A 17,028-nucleotide genomic window follows, 5' to 3' on the forward strand; every position below is an offset into this window, starting at 1 on the left:
GAAAATCTAAATTGTGTCTCTATGTTAAGAGTGGTGGAATAGACAAAGACTAAATGGAGAGAACTGCAACTCCTTCAAAAGCTGACAGTCAAAAAGAGCCAACAGGCGAGTCAAACCAAGTAATTGCTATAGAGAACAATGTACTTAAAGAATTTTATAGTTTGATACAGTGCAAAGTCCAGTCTCTTGAAATTTAATGAGAGATCCATGAAGACTGAACATTCTTTGAGACACAAAGGATTGAATATCTAATAGTGGATTATCATAGTATTAAGTGAGTTATTCCAAAAGGGGCATTATTTTTGGTGCGACATAGATCATATTATAAAGATACTCACCAAAAATACTATAAACTTGGAGAGCTGACTCTATGCCAATTTGTTCAGAGTTTTTTGTTTTGTTTTGTTTTTGGTTTTTGATCACCACCGGACAGTAAGTCATTGCTGCCCCTGTGCCCGGACTGGCAGTTTAAATAAAGCTCTATTAAATAAATGACTGACTGTTGGGCATTTGATACTCTTTTCTATAGACAATCCACTTAGAGATGGAACCTCTTACTTGTAACCCAAATAAAATCATCTGTGGAGAAATAGAATTGTCAAGGGAAGGTATAATGCAGTGGTTCTCAACCTGTGGGTCACGACCCCTTTGGGGGTCGAACGACCCTTTCACCGGGGTTGCCTACGACCATCGGAAAACACATATATAATTACATATTGTTTTTTGTGATTAATCACTATGCTTTCATTATGTTCGATTTGTAACAATGAAAATACATTCTGCATATCAGATATTTACATTACGATTCATAACAGTAGCAAAATTACAGTTATAAAGTAGCAACAAAAATAATTTTATGGTTGGGGGTCACCACAACATGAGGAACTGTATTAAAAGGTCGCGGCATTAGGAAGGTTGAGAACCATTGGTATAATGTGTTACGGGAAGAAGAACTCATAGATATTTACTGAATGTTTACTGTATGTAAACCTCTGTAAAGGTATAATAATGAAGGTGTACTTCAAAACATAATGTATTCATAGTCGTGTTCACAATTTCATTACAGGTCCCATTCTCCTGACCTCTCATCCCTGAAACAGGCTCTAGAGAAGACTAAATGGGACACAGTAACAATGTGACAGAATTTGTTTTCCTGGGCCTCACTCAGGATCTACAGGGCCAGAAAGCATTATTTGTCGTATTTTTACTCATCTACATTATGACAATGGTGGGCAACCTGCTCATTGTGGTCACTGTTCTTTCCAGCCCCTCCCTGGCCTCCCCCATGTACCTCTTCCTTGCCTATCTGTCACTCATGGATGCGGCTTATTCCACTGCCATTTCACCCAAATTGATTATAGACTTACTCCGTTGCCATAAGACGATTTCTTTCTCAGCTTGCATGGGACAGCTCTTTCTGGAACACTTATTTGGAGGTTTTGAAGTCTTTCTTCTGGTGGTGATGGCCTATGATCGCTATGTGGCCATCTGTAAGCCATTGCACTACATAATCATCATGAATAGACAGGTTTGCATCCTGCTGTTGGCAGCGGCTGGGGTTGGAGGTTTTGTGCATTCTTTGGTCCAACTCCTCTTTGTGTACAGCCTCCCCTTTTGTGGCCCCAATATCATTGACCACTTCTTCTGTGACGTGTACCCGCTGTTGGAACTTGCCTGCACTGACACCTACTTTGTAGGCCTCACTGTGGTTGCCAATGGCGGAGCAATCTGTATGTTCATCTTTATTTTTCTATTAGTCTCCTACGGAGTCATCCTCAGTTCTCTGAAAACTCACAGTCAGGAAGGGAGGCGCAAAGCCCTGTCTACCTGCAGTTCCCATATCACGGTGGTTGTCCTCTTTTTCGTTCCCTGTATTTTCCAGTATGTTCGACCTGTTTCTAACTTCCCCATTGATAAATCCATAGCTGTGGTCTTTACTGTTGTCACTCCCATGTTGAATCCTTTAATATATACTTTGAGAAATCCAGAAATGAAACATGCTGTGAAAAAGCTCTGGCATAAAAAGTTCACTATAGATAGAATGAGCATGTTGTCACCCATACTGAATGCTTTTGTTACTAATTCTGAAGCACAAACAGGCAGTCCGTTGTAACAATGGATGACTTAGTCAACTCAATGGGGTTTTAGGGATGCTTTTCTTCATTTACATAAAGGCATAAAAAAGTAGAATAAATTATCCATTGAGGTTAGAATCAATCTAATAGAGAAGTTCTGCAGGTTGAATAAAAGGCACAGGTATTTGTCCTATACAAGGAAAAGTACACTAAGTTCACCTTGTAACTTTTTCTTTATTTTAAAATGGGACGTTAGAAGAAAGAGGCTTTTTTTTTTCCTTTGAAAAATAAGCTACCTTTGAAAATTTGCTGTTACCCTAAATAATGAGAAAACAATTCATCTAATGTTTAGAACAAATTTCTGGGGTCAAACAGTTAATGTTTGTTATCCTATCCACACAGCAACTTTCTGTAGCTGCCTTATGCATTTTGTCTTTAAGATTACTTTTGGCCTGACCAGTGTGGCTCAGTGGTTGAGTGTCCACCTATGAACCAGGAGGTCATGGTTCTATTCCCAGTCAGGGCACATGCCCAGTTTGGGGGCTTGATCCCTAGAGGGTGTGTGTGTGTACATGTAGGAGGTAGCTGATCAATGCTTCTTTCTGTCATTGATGTTTCTTTTCTTTTTAAAAAAATATTTATTGTTGAAAGTGTTACATATGTCCCCCTTTGCCCCCCCATCGATCCCCTCCAACCAACCCCCAACCCCCACCCCAGGCCCTCACCACCCTACTGTCTGTGTCCAGGGGTTACGCATTATGCATACAGGGTCTTTGGTTGATTACCTCCCACCCATCCACCCTCTAAGATCCCTCACTCTGTTCCATGCTTTCATGTCTCTGGATCCATTCCATATCATTGATGTTTCTATCTCTCCCTCTCCCTTTCTTTATGAAATAAGTAAAAAATATATTTAAAAAAAGATTACTCCTGTTCTTTAGGTTGCTGTCTATGCATTTGAAGTTCAGGATGTTTAGATGGGAGATGGTCCCATATTTGGTTAAAGACACAGTCAGTGAGCAGTTTTGTTAGATGGGATATTGGAGCTGTTCACAGGTTGACGGGACCTGTGTGGGATGACCGACAATGAAAACAGATTCTAGTTCTTGATTAGAGGATAGAAAACCATATTCATTCAAGTCATAAATATATTTTCATGCCTTTCCTCACCAAATATTATGTGCATTTTTGCCATTCTTCAAAGAGTACATAAAACTTCTTTTGTCTTAATGATACTGAAGATTGGGTAAAGAAATGCATTATTTTGCATAGCAATGTGTTCCCTAAAAATTGTATTCAACTGAAATAATTTAAATTATAGACTTAATAAAGATTATTTTGGTATAAACAAAATTTTGTTTTTAAATTTTATATAACAAACAATAACAACCAGGTGTTTTTTTTTAGTTGTAACCCATTCTGGAACATCATGAACTAGGAAGAAGATGGAATTGCTTTCACTGTATTATAGGAATATCATCTATGTTTTGTAAGAGTTTTCTAACTAAAAAAAAGAGACATTTTCTTATTTTAAACTTTTACTATGCCCTGGCCGGTGTGCCTCAATTGGATGAGTGTTGTCTCATGCACCAAAATGTTGCCAATTCGATTCCCAGTCAGGAAACATGCCTGGATTGCAAGCTTGGTCCCAAGTAGGGGCTGTGCAGGGGGTAGTTGATCAATGTTTCTCTCTCTTTCCCTCTCCCATCTGCTCTCTTTAAAATCAATAAAAATATTTTAAAATTTTATTATGTATTTTTTCGTGCATACCAATAATATATGCAATTTATTTCTAGATTTTGTCGCCTCCTACCTAGAATATGATTGATATTAAAATTACCCGTATATACCATTCCTCTGCCTCTTTCCAGGGGTAATCCCTATGCTGAAATTTTTGTTAATCATAGTTAAAAATAGTTTAATTACACATGTATGTATCCTTAAGTTGTAGAGTTTAGAGTTTTATATTCCTTACCTTATATACCAACCTACTTTCCTAATTTGATGTCATATTTACTCTATTTAAAGTCCAAATACTTGTGTATCTATTTCTAGACTATTTTCCTTTGATTGGTTAATTATTCCTAAGTCAATACCACATTATTTTAGGTCATGTAAGTATATTTTGATATCTGATAAGAGGCCTACCACACAATAGTCTTATTAAAAACAACAAATTCTGTTTCAAAAAATTCTTTTCCACATAAGTATTAGAATAATTTTGGAGATCTTAGAAACTTACTAAGATTTTGACAGACAGCATATTAAATGTCTAACTAATTTAGAGAAGAATTGATATCTTGATCACATCGAATCTATTCTATCATTCTATCCGAGAACAGGAAAAAGTCTCAGTATTTATTTAGGTCTTTAAGATTTAAAGATTCTTTTAGACTATTGCTGAGTGATAATGATTTCATTAATTATTTTTGATATCTTTCAAATATTTTATATTGTATTTCTCATTTTTATATTATTATGTCACTTAACAGAGGAAAAAGTGGTATAATAACTGTGAATAAAGGAAACCTTGACTCATTCTTAGCTTTAATGGGGATGCCTTCAGTATTTCCCCATAAAAAATGTGTTCATTACAAAAGATAATCTCCACCTGAATATTACTACCCTGAAAGGAACAGATATCACTCTTCAAAGGAACAACTGAAAACTATTTACAAAGAGCTTGCAAGATTAAAGAATTTTTTAAAATCCTCAGTTGAGGTTATGTTTATTGATTTCTAGAGAGAAGAGTAAGGGAAAGAGAGAGAGAGAGAGAGAGAGAGAGAGAGAGAGAGAGAAGAGAGAGGGGAGGGGAGAGAGAAATATCCATGTGAAAGAAACATGATCGGTTGCCTCCATGTCATCATTTTATTTTGTCAAATGCTTCCAAGTAATCGGGAAACTTGTCAGATCAGTGACAAAGACTAGTTATGTTAAAATAGTCAAAGAACTAAAGAAAACCATGCCTCAGGAGCTAAAGGAAAGAATTATAAAACAATGTCTCAACACTAAATGATTTATATCAACAAACAGATGAAAATTATGAAAAAGAACAAAAATAAATTCTGGAGTTGAAAGTACAATTATTGAAAAAAAATCACTAAAGTGGCTCAACAGCAGATCTGAGGAAACAAAAAAAGAATCAGTGAAGTTGAAGATAGGTCACTGTGATTATCCAGTCAGAGGAACCAGTACATAATGATGTTAAAGCTCCTCCCTCTCTGGTTCAGGTTCCAGGGTGTTTACAGGCTGTTCACCCAATCTTATTATTTTGTTATTAATAAGTGATTTGCTCTTTGATGTTCTATTGCTATTTTTTCACTTAATTCCCCACGGTGATTGGCCAGGAGAAGCCTCTGAAAACATAGAATGCACTGGAAGAATCATGCAGAAGGTCTCAGCACAATTCCTCAGTGAATTTATTTTTGAACAAGCAGCCTTGGGGACAAACTATTTTAACAACTCAGTAAAGTGATTTGTTATTTATCATTGATTAGGTCCCCAGTCATATCTTCCTTTTCTGGGAGGAGATTCCTCCTTGGGTATTAATGCTATTGTCAAGATGTAGTAAAATAAAAGTAGTTACTTTGCTAGACATGAACCATATTAAAACAGTCATATGACTATTTTAAAAATATTAAAAACCCATTTATTTGAATATCCAGCTCTCTGCATTATTGACTACATATGCTATTAAAAGTTTGGTCAATTTATTTGGTCAGTTAAACATAAGAATTAGGTTTTAAATTTGATTACTAATACATATTCTCAATGACAACTTTCAAGTATGGTGATTCATCCATGATATCAACTGTTTCTTCTTAAAACCAAACTTTGGATAATGCCATAACCCAAACGGTAAAATCTTTATGAAAGCTGAAGAAGACTGTCATGCTTTGTACAGGCAAAGAGAGCTATATCTGGATGTGACAAGCATTTTCAGCTGCAGTGATGAGGTGTACCCTGATCTGTTCTCTGCAGTCACACCTGGGTTGATGTGGTGGCAATCCTGACTTATCTGCATCACACTGAACTTCAACTTCCAGAACCAAAGACAGAATTGCAGAAGCCTGGATTTGGAACAGGGGACAGAAGAGGAAATAGAAAATCAAGGTAACATATTCACAAACACTCTTCACTGCTCTGAGAATAGGGATAGATGGACTTACTTTGAATGAATTATGTATCTTTTAAAGAAGCAGGCTTTATCATTTGATTTCAAATGTTTTATGCCAGAAGCTCCAGAATAAGAAAGTGAATGCACTTTATCCATTTTGTAAAATATTATGGAACAAATACAATGATAATAATTTTCTCCAATATTTTGTATTAGAGATGTTTAAACGCATGCTGAAATGGAGAGAACACATAGCATAACATAAATAATGCAACAATATAAGCGGACATATATGGTCTTCACAATAATGTATGTAGATTGCTTTATATGGAGAATCCAACAATTACATATTTTGTATTTTAATATGTTGATGATGATAGTAAGGATTACTGTAGCTCTTTATAATTGTTATCTCATATTAGTATCTTTAAATGTTCTGGTTCTGTGTGGGTATTTTTTTGTTTTGTAAAATAGACATAGCACATTGTTGTGCATTTATCACTACTATCCATTCCTTCAGAGAGTTTTGTTTGTGTTGTGCTATTTCATCCTTAAAACCATCCTACATGTTAGATGCTATTATAAGTCTCATTATACAGATGATGTTGAGTAATTTACCCTCTCTGATTGTTGTTCTTCTTTATTTGCCCCTAAAGTCTGTTAAGCCACACTCAGGCTTTATAGATAGTTTTTCCCCATTTACTATGAAGAAATTGACTTGGAAAATGTGATATTTCTTTAAAATATATCTTTATTAAAAATCTGATAAGCTGAGTAGGTGTTTAATAGGACCTCAACATTTTTGTTGCATCTTTTTTTGGTCATTTGCTCAATCATTTAAAAAACCTATTGCTTAATTGGGAAACAGATATAACCATATAGATAGTTAAATAGAAACATTTAGGCATGGGTTGTGATCCTATGTTTTAAAAAGATCTGGACTGAAACTCAAAATTTCAGAATCTACATTTTTAATATCTTGCTGGTTGAAAGTGCTTCCCAGTATTTTATGCCTTACATACCATGTAAGTGGTTCATTTTTCTGCCTGATGTTGTTGAATTTGGCATACTATAGATCTACTTATCTTGTTTTAATTGTCATTGTGGGATAGTTATCATGGATTTACATTGTTGAGCATTCCTTAATGATTCATTTGTTCTCATTGAAAATGTTAAGATATTTGAAGAATCTCACAAATGTTTGAAGCAGATACATGTATATTTAATAAAATACAATATTGATAAAGCATAGAGTTTTATATCATTCTGAACAAATTAATAGCTTTCAATAGTTTAGAGTAATAATTACATGCTCATAAGAACATTTGTGATAGTCAAATGTTTATTGATTGCTTAAAGTATGTAAGGGACAATCAAAGATTCTGTATATACAGTTACTAGTAAGATATGTTTACTATCCTGACAGACCCAACAGATGGCTGGGAAGCACAGTTCTAAACAGGTAAGTGTTATAAGTACTCAACAGGTGAAGGTGGCAGACCCTCCTACTGGAAGTTGATTTCTTGGATGCTCTGACAACTCCTATGAATTGTGAGTACTTATTTTCCATTACCAATGCAGCTATAGCTTCATTACTGTGTTGAAGTTATTTAATTATATGCAATGAACTTCGAGAAGCCCTGAAGATGGAATGCCTTTAGGCAGCTAGTCTCTTATATTAATATATCTTAAAGTTTAGAATTTGATTTTTTTTTCCATTTTTCTTTGATTTGAAAATATGAAGATTCCTGAGGCAGCTCTGATACTGATGCTAAGTTATGTTCCAGTTCACCTCTGGACTGACAGCTCAGGAAACGTGAAATTCCTCTACTCTGAACTCATTCAGGCCTCCTCAAACCAAATTATTTACCAATTTCAAAGCATATTTCATTCAGTTTATGGTGTTTGCTGGTTTCTATCTGCCTCTTCTGAGTTATCTCTTATTTTCTCTTTTCTACACTTTTATTCTCCTTCTGATGATTGAGTACAGATTGGCTTGCCCAGAAGCACAAATCTCCTAGAATAATCTCCTGTCCCTCACAAATAGTCTGCAAAGGTAGACACTGACACAGAGCACACTTACAATAATTCTGCCAAAAAGAACTTGCACACATTACAAGTATAATTGGCTCTGGATCACATTTGAAAGGCCCAGCAAGTGATTTATTTTCCTCAATGAGAATAACTGCCTTATATTCCACACAGACTTAGATGACCAAGAACTAGCAATATGAACAAAATAACTGGTTTAACTGATTAACTACATTAATAATCAAGTAACCTTTAACATATACTAATTCATCTGATTAATATAAAGATGGTCAACCAGCAAAAGTGTTAGCATATCTTTTAGGATAAAAGTGTCAATGACAAGAATTCAGAAATACATACATCTGGAAAGAATAGGATGTGATTTTTCCAAGATGACTGAGCAAAATCAAATAGTATTTCCAGATTTTTGGCATAGGCTTATTTCTACTATATCATGATTCTACCTAAAATCTCTATTTTGGCCTTCTGAATTGAGCTGTGGCTAGAAAGAATAAATTATAAATAATTTGGTAAAGAAAAATGTCGATGTAGTAGCCATTGACATTTTTTTGAATTATCCATTTTTTCCCCTCCAAAAACCTAGGTTGTAATAAATGTCAATTAAGTGTGTGTGTGTGGCGAGTGTGTTCTCAAAAAAACAACATTGCTTTCATTATACTTTCTTGGTTGGGAATAATTTAATACTTATATTGAATGTTGCTCTTTTATGAGTTTTAAAATTCAGTGTAATAAAATGAAGTTTAATAAACACTCATGATGTGCCTGGTTCTTTCACTACTGTGAAAAGTAAAGTAACTTAGAAAGGCAGCTATCTAAATGTCAGCCTATAATTTTATGCTTCCACACTAGGTATTACTTTACGTAAGTACATAAGTAAAGTTATTAGAGATGAGATTGTTTTCATGGTAGATCTCAGAATGTCAAGAAGCGTTCACGGAAACAGAACGTGAAATATGATGTCAAAAAATTCAGTCTTTGTGAAAGATATTCTGAAGAAAGCAGCTTTCCTATTGTTCAGTAGATCATCTCACAGATAGGCCCATGCACATTTGCCTGCCAGTTAGAATTCTGAATTCTCATCATTGTAGTTGAAGCAAGAAATGAAATGTAGTTGAAGGGAAAATGAATAGAGTAATTGTGGGAGGAGATTCCAAACTCTCATTTTCTAAGGAGTTACCCTGTGTGAGGCCCCGTGGAACAAAAATTGTTGAATAAGGCATTCCATTTTTTGACATAAAGCTTGTGATCCTCTTAAATTCATTATTGGCCCTTTTCTTTGCAGCCTCTGACACCTGAGGTCCACATCTTCAGAAGAACACATGGGAAGTAGGAACAATGTGACGGAGTTTATTCTCCTGGGGCTCACACAAAGCCCTGAGGGGCAAAAAGTTCTATTTTTTGTATTCCTACTCATCTACATTGTGACAGTACTGGGCAATCTGCTTGTCATGGTGACCATCACGTCCAGCCCATCACTGGGTTCTCCCATGTACTTTTTCTTGGCTTACTTATCATTTATAGATACTGTCTATTCTACTGCCATTGCTCCCAAAATGATTGTAGACTTGCTCTATGAGAAAAAAACTATTTCCTTCCAGGCTTGCATGACTCAAGTCTTTGTAGATCATTTCTTTGCTGGTGCTGAAGTCATTCTTCTGGTGGTGATGGCCTATGACCGATATGTAGCCATATGTAAACCTCTTCATTATTTGATCATCATGAATCGGCGGGTATGTGTGCTCATGCTGTTGATGGCCTGGACTGGAGGCTTTCTGCACTCGTTGGTTCAATTTCTCTTTATTTATCAGCTCCCTTTCTGTGGCCCCAACGTTATTGACAACTTTTTGTGTGATTTGTATCCCTTATTGAAACTTGCTTGCACCAATACCTACCTCGTTGGACTTTCTATGATAGGTAACGGAGGAGCAATCTGCACTGTCACCTTCTTCCTTCTCTTAATTTCCTATGGGATCATATTACACTCCCTTAAGACACATGGTTTGGAAGGAAAACGCAAAGCCTTCTACACCTGTGTGTCCCATATAACCGTGGTCATTTTATTCTTTGTCCCTTGTATCTTCCTGTTTGCAAGGCCCAATTATACCTTTCCCATTGATAAATCCATGACTGTGGTTTTAACTTTCATAACTCCCCTGTTGAACCCCATAATCTATACCCTGAGAAATGCAGAAATGAAAAATGCCATGAGGAAAGTTTGGAGTAACTATGTGGCCTTAGTTGGAAGTAGACTGTGTCCCTCATACAGAATATGATGTTTATTCTTTCACAGAATCAAGGAATACTTTCATTATCAGTGATTACATTTAAGAAAATTATTTCTTTTGAGTTATTCAGCCTAATTATTCTGAAACAGTCATATATATTAATCTTTATCTAAGTGGAATATGTTTTAGCCCTTAAAGAGCAAGAGAATTGCATAAGAGAATTAATCCCTTATGTAGATAATCATACTGTGTTAAGATTCTTTGGTGGACTACATTTTTTTTGTTTTGTTTTGCTTTATTTCAGGTCTTGTTTGTGGAGTATGGTACCTCCATGCTACATAGAAATGTGACCTCTTAAAACTTGGTCCCTTTTAGTCCAGGAGAGTAAAATTTGAAAATTAAAAATTCAGATAGTTAAAAAATTGCTAATATAACAGTAAAAATAAATGTCTTGGCCAAATTAATTTCTTTAAAATTTCAGAGCATGCTAGTGAAAAAAGTCAGACAGAAAAAGTTTAGAATCATATATAATTCTACTCATATGTGGGATATAAAACTGAAAGCAACAAATGAACAAATGAAAAACAAACAAAAACCCCATATTGAGCAGGAGGAAGGAGATGGGCTAAAGAGGGCTCATGGTGATGAGAGAAGATTTGACTTTGGATGGTGGGTACGCAAATGCAATATTCAGATGATTGTATTATAGAAATGTGCACTTGAAACCTATATAATTTTATTAACCAATGTCATCCCAATAAATTTAATTAAAAAATAAAAGTTTAAGCATGTATTCATAGCTAAGGATAAATCTATAGAAATGAACTTTGTTAATTTCACTATGTTGGTAGCATATGGTTGATTTTGTATATTATGATCACATTTTGGACTGAAAAATAAAATTGTTGAACCCCATTCTGTACCTCTAGATAAATTATGCCCCCCCCAGTGGTTGAAATGCAGATTTAAGTCACTTGTATCACAGTGAGCCCCAGAGTCTGTCTACATTAAATTAACTCTCTTTTATTTTACATAATGAATGCATTTCTGATTTTCTGTAAACATTATGGTTATTGGTAGAAGTTGTGGCTTCTGGCATCACATTTGAGAGCAATCAAACCTAAAGGAGTTCTCTCTCTCCAAGAGTGGAGATGATCTTACCTGATAAAACATAAAAAGTAATTGGAGCCTCATTGCTTTCAAATTTTTAATCTCTTTATGCCATCCTGGGCATCTGCATTTGGTTATGTGGCCTCTCTACATACTTTGAGTACATCTCTCTGACACTGTTAAAGTCTTCTCTCTTTTTCCTTAGAATGTTGGTTGTTCATATCATACACAAGGAGGTCTTTGAGAGCAGGCCCATGTCTCTGCATCCTTCCTTGTAGAACCCATTCCAGCCCCTCCCACAAATTAGGGGATTAAGAAATGGTTATTGAGCCCAGCCTCTGTGGCTTAGTAGTTGAGCGTCAACCTATGAACCAGAAGGTCATGGTTCGATTCCTGGTCAGGGGATATGCCCTGGTTGTGGCCTCAATCCCCAGTGTGGGGCATACGGGAGGCAACCGATCATTGATTCTCTCTCAATATTGATGTTTCTCTCTCTCTTCCTTCATCTCTAAAATCAATGAAATATGTTTTTTTAAATAAATGGCTATTGAATTGGAAGGTTTGGACATAAAGCAAATAAATCAGTGGATGAATGAACAAATAAAGGGTTCTGAGAAATAAGGGAGTAATTTTTATAAAAGGAACAAGTGGATTTTACCTGGTTGTGATAATATTACAACTATACCTTATTTGATAGCTTCTTTATTAATTCTCCAAAATGTTTAGATGATATCAATGCAAGGGCAAGCCAGAGACCAAAGCAACCATGTTTGCAAGAGAGAAAACATTGGGTTAAAAAACTTTGGATTGCCTTATTTCATCTATGGTGATACACATTAAAGGGAAATGCTATCAAAGTTCTCAAAGGTCACTTAAGTTATGTGAAATAATTGGGTTGTTGGCAAGATCTGCTAATGATGGTGAAATACCCATGAGGTCCAATTAGCCATCACTAAAAACGTCACAGAATTTGCCTACAAACAGGATGTGTGGCAGCACTCCTATAAGGCTCAAGAGGAAGGTCTTCTCCAAAGGTCATTATTAAGTCAACAGAGACACTTACTGTAGCTGAGCTAGTTGGCATTGTTAAGCTTACTAGTACATCTTTCCTTCTTTCTTGGTGAACTAGCAGCTACCTGACGCCCTGGCCACAGAGCTATGCCAGACAAGTTCGTAGGTGAGATTTTGCCTCCCTGCCCGAAAATCACATAATTACAGAATTTCAGGTTAAAATGGATCTTAGAAATCATATACTCACCCCTATCCTCACCAAATATGAGGTTTAAATATATTTTTCAGCATGTCAGGCATCAGGAAAGATATAAGTACAATATGACCAATTTAGAACTAAAATATTTTTAAAAAATTGATATATATTTAAGTTACTTAGAATCACATTATATATTCAAAATTTCACCTAAAAATTTCCCCACTTAATATTACAACCTAGGAATTTTCCTATTATATTGCACAATGAAAAACATCTCTTTTAAAAACTATACATTATTCAAAGAGATGTACTATATTTTACTTATTCTTTCTCTAATGTTGGATGTTCCATGCAGTTTCTAATTTTCTATAGCTCTTAATAATTGTGTTGAACATATCTGTGTCGAATTATTTTTCTCTTTAAAATACTTTCTTTTAGGGTTCATTCATAGAATATTGTAAGAGTAAATAAAAAAGACAGAGTAATTTCTATTTCTTCATAGTTATTTCTAAATCACTTTAATTAATTATATCTATTTTTACTATGTGCACTCTACTCTTTTCTCATCTGTTGGGGAGTCCACCCCAGATTAAGGGAATTCAATAAGGCTACTGTGCTTTGTTTCACATATGTGTAAGATTTTCATTTTGGGTAATTAAAAAATAAGCCTCTTTATCCATTTCTCTTTTAAAAGGAAAGGAATATCTCTATCTCTATCTCTATCTCTATCTCTATTTCTATCTCTATCTCTATTTGCAGAGTACATTTTATTATATTTATATTTTCTACTTTCTTTCTTTTGGGAAATTTATGTTCCCAAATGTCCTCTTTCAGTTAGTAATGGAATATCTTCCTGTAACCAGGGATGAGGGATGATGGGTGTTATGGGAGGATGGGAGAAGAAAGCATGAAAATGCATAAGGCAGAAGCTTAAAGGAGTAGGGAGAATCATTCATATAATGAATGGATATTCTGCTGCTGTTTGGTAATGAAATGTTGGGAGGGGTTCCCAATGGCATGTGACAGGGACACTTTTTATGACTTTGTGTGAACAAATGAATATACATTAATATGTAATAGTAATTGTCTAATAAATATTTGTTGAATGAGTAAAAGTGTATTAGGTACTTACAGTAAATAATAGATTTTATATGCTTGTGAGTGTATATGTATAATACTTTGTCTTAGTCAGCAGAATATTTCTATTCTTTGCATTAAATTTCTGTGTTTTTTAATGTTTTATTGCTTAAAGTATTATAAAGAGTAGTACATATGTCTCCCTTTTCCCCCCCTTGACCTTCCCCTGGCCTCCCCTACCCCCCAGTATCTTGTGTCCATTGGTTATGCTTATATGCATGCATACAAATCCTTCGGTTGATCTCTTCTATCCTCTCCCCCAAATCTCCCCAGCCTTTCTGCTATAGTTTGATAGTCTGTTCGATGCTGCTCTGCCTCTGTATCTATTTTTGTTCATCAGTTTATAATGGTCTTTATTATCCATAAATGAGTGAGATCATGTGGTATTTTTCTTTCATTGACTGGCTTATTTCACTTAGCATAATGCTCTCCAGTTCCATTCATGCTGTGGCAAATGGTAAGAATTCCTTTTTTTTTTTACAGCAGCGTAGTATTCCATTGTGTAGATGTACCACAGTTTTCTAATCCATTCATCTGTTGATGGGCATTTAGGCTGTTTCCAAATCTTAGCTATGGCAAATTGTGCTGCTATGAACATATGGGTGCATATATCCTTTCTGATTGGTGTTTCTTGGGATATCTGTTTTATTTTTTTTTATTTTGAAAATAAGGGCTTCCTTTGATGATAGATCCTCATATATTGAACACCCATCCAAGGGTTGTTTTTTTTTTTTCCAAGTCTGCTGAAGCCACAAATTTACTGAATGTGACTATGTTAAAATTGTATGTAGAACAGAGTTTTAAAGAGTAAAAATTTAATTAGCAAACACTATAATTATCTTGAAGGTAAAATGACCCAGGGATATACTCCTTCCCAGAGGCAATTAATATTTTCATACTTTATAAAATGAGCCAGAAACTGATAAGTTGGACTGCATCTTTCTTTAAAAAGCTTATTTATGTTTCTCATAAAGTAGAGAGCAATGATAAACAGAGCTGGAGAATGGGAGCCCTTGAATTCCTAGGTTTCTGTGCTGGGGGAGCACGCATATTCTTACACATGGAGAAGAAAGAAGGTGGCAATTTACCAAGCATCTGTTCATCATCCAATAGGTCTCATGCCAGGCAGAAATTATGCCAGCCACTATACAGGCACAATGAGGAAACACACCTGAATAGCATATGTATAATGGTCAGTACCAGGGAGGGTGTATCGTCCAGCCACTTATACATTCTACCTTCCTGTTTGTGATAGATGCTTATTGACCCTGTTTTTTCCCCCCGATAGTTAGAACTTTGGGTTCAAATATAAATTCTAAAAGAGAAAATAATTCTTTACTTATGTGCAGCACTTTACAGCTTGTGAAATACATCTGAGAGTTACAATTTGTTAAGTTCACAGACATAGAGGAAGACTGAGAAGCACCGGGCCCTGAACTGACTTAGCAAAATCATAGAATTGGAACCAGAGGAGAATCCAGATCGCATATATAGAGCCCACTGTTTCCTCAGTAAATTACACATTCAATGTCGCCCTATAGTTATTTTTTAGGTGACAGGTACTAGGTGACTGAAGAGAGAAAGCATTATGGAGGAAGTGAGAAAGAATTGAAACAATTAGTAGGGTGAGGGGTGCCAAGGGCATGCTCCACCATAACAGTAACTACCCTGTTTCTGTCCTGTGCAGATTAATAGGCATCATTCTTTATCTCTTTGTAGGTAATTTATGAATGGATCACCTTATACGTACCAACAACGTGACTGAATTTATTCTCTTGGGACTCACGCAGAATCCACACTTGCAGAAAATACTCATCATTGTCTTTGTGTTCATTTTCCTATTTACCGTGCTGGCCAATCTGCTCATTGTTATTACCATCTCCCTCAGCCCTACACTTTCAGCTCCTATGTACTTCTTTCTCACTTACTTGTCCTTCATAGATGCCTCCTACACCTCTGTCACCACCCCCAAAATGATCATCGATCTGCTCTACCAGAGGAGAACCATCTCCTTGGGTAGCTGCCTGACTCAGCTCTTTGTGGAACACTTCCTGGGAGGATCAGAGATCATCCTCCTTATTGTCATGGCCTATGACCGCTATGTGGCCATCTGCAAGCCCCTTCACTACATGACCATCATGCGGCAGGGGCTCTGCCGCCTCCTGGTGATGGTGGCATGGATCGGGGGGATACTGCATGCCACTGTACAGATTCTTTTCATGGTCAACTTGCCCTTCTGTGGTCCCAACGTCATTGACCACTTCATGTGCGATCTCTTTCCACTGCTGAAACTTGCCTGCAGCGACACCTATAGGCTCGGAATGGTAGTGGCCGCCAACAGTGGGGCCATGTGCTTGCTTATTTTTTCCATGCTGCTCATCTCCTACATAGTCATCCTGTGCTCCCTGAAATCCCATGGCTCTGAAGGACGGCGCAAAGCCCTCTCTACATGTGTCTCCCACTTTACCGTAGTTGTACTCTTTTTTGTGCCTTGCATATTCACCTACATGCGCCCGGTGGTCACCTACCCTGTGGACAAGTTGGTGACTGTGTTTTTTGCAATCCTCACTCCCATGTTTAATCCTATCATTTACACAGTGAGAAACACAGAGGTGAAAAATGCCATGAAGAGTTTGTTGAAGAGGAGAGTAACTTAGGCTGTTCAAATGTCAAGAACATGATGATGTATATAAATAGGGAGGCTTTTATCTATTGTAAATTGTGAAAGAAAATTAACAAATTTTGCAGACCATTGATAGAAAAAAAGGGGGGTATTTCTTTTTGCTTTTGGTAGATACATAGTGCCAAAAAAGGGAAAAAATCAGCAGTGATTCTCTCACTCACCAACTGTCCTCTTCCCCATATGTGCCATCTAAGAAGCTAAGCAAAAATAAAAGAAGTCTTGCCCTGGCACTGAAGGATCACCATTTCTATTCCTGGTTAAGGGCATGTACCTGGGTTTCAGGTTCAATCCCTGGCCCTAGTTGGGGCACTTGCAGGAGGCAACCAATCGATGTATCTCTGTCAGATTGATGTTTCTCTCTCTTTCTCTCCCTTTCCCTTCTTCCTAAAAAATCAATGGAAAAAAAATATCCTCAGTTG

At 36.2% G+C, this 17,028-nt stretch overlaps 3 protein-coding genes across 3 annotated transcripts; all 3 read left to right on the top strand.

The window, feature by feature from the left end:
- Positions 1-1,114: 1,114 nt before the first annotated feature.
- Positions 1,115-2,113, top strand: LOC102249046 (olfactory receptor 4A5). The gene has a single exon (XM_014543293.1). The coding sequence runs from the start codon at positions 1,118-1,120 to the stop codon at positions 2,111-2,113; it is 996 nt and encodes a 331-aa protein (XP_014398779.1). The 5' UTR covers positions 1,115-1,117.
- Positions 2,114-9,500: 7,387 nt separating this feature from the next.
- LOC102249339 (olfactory receptor 4A15-like) lies at positions 9,501-10,517 on the top strand. The gene has a single exon (XM_005870874.1). It carries the CDS (start codon positions 9,564-9,566, stop codon positions 10,515-10,517), a length of 954 nt encoding a protein of 317 aa, XP_005870936.1. The 5' UTR covers positions 9,501-9,563.
- A 5,139-nt stretch (positions 10,518-15,656) lies between these two features.
- LOC102249640 (olfactory receptor 140) lies at positions 15,657-16,583 on the top strand. Its single transcript, XM_005870875.1, has one exon. The coding sequence runs from the start codon at positions 15,657-15,659 to the stop codon at positions 16,581-16,583; it is 927 nt and encodes a 308-aa protein (XP_005870937.1).
- Positions 16,584-17,028: the final 445 nt, after the last annotated feature.

This window comes from Myotis brandtii, unplaced genomic scaffold (genome assembly GCF_000412655.1).
Source record: "Myotis brandtii unplaced genomic scaffold, ASM41265v1 scaffold324, whole genome shotgun sequence".
In the NCBI taxonomy this organism is placed as follows: domain Eukaryota; kingdom Metazoa; phylum Chordata; class Mammalia; order Chiroptera; family Vespertilionidae; genus Myotis; species Myotis brandtii.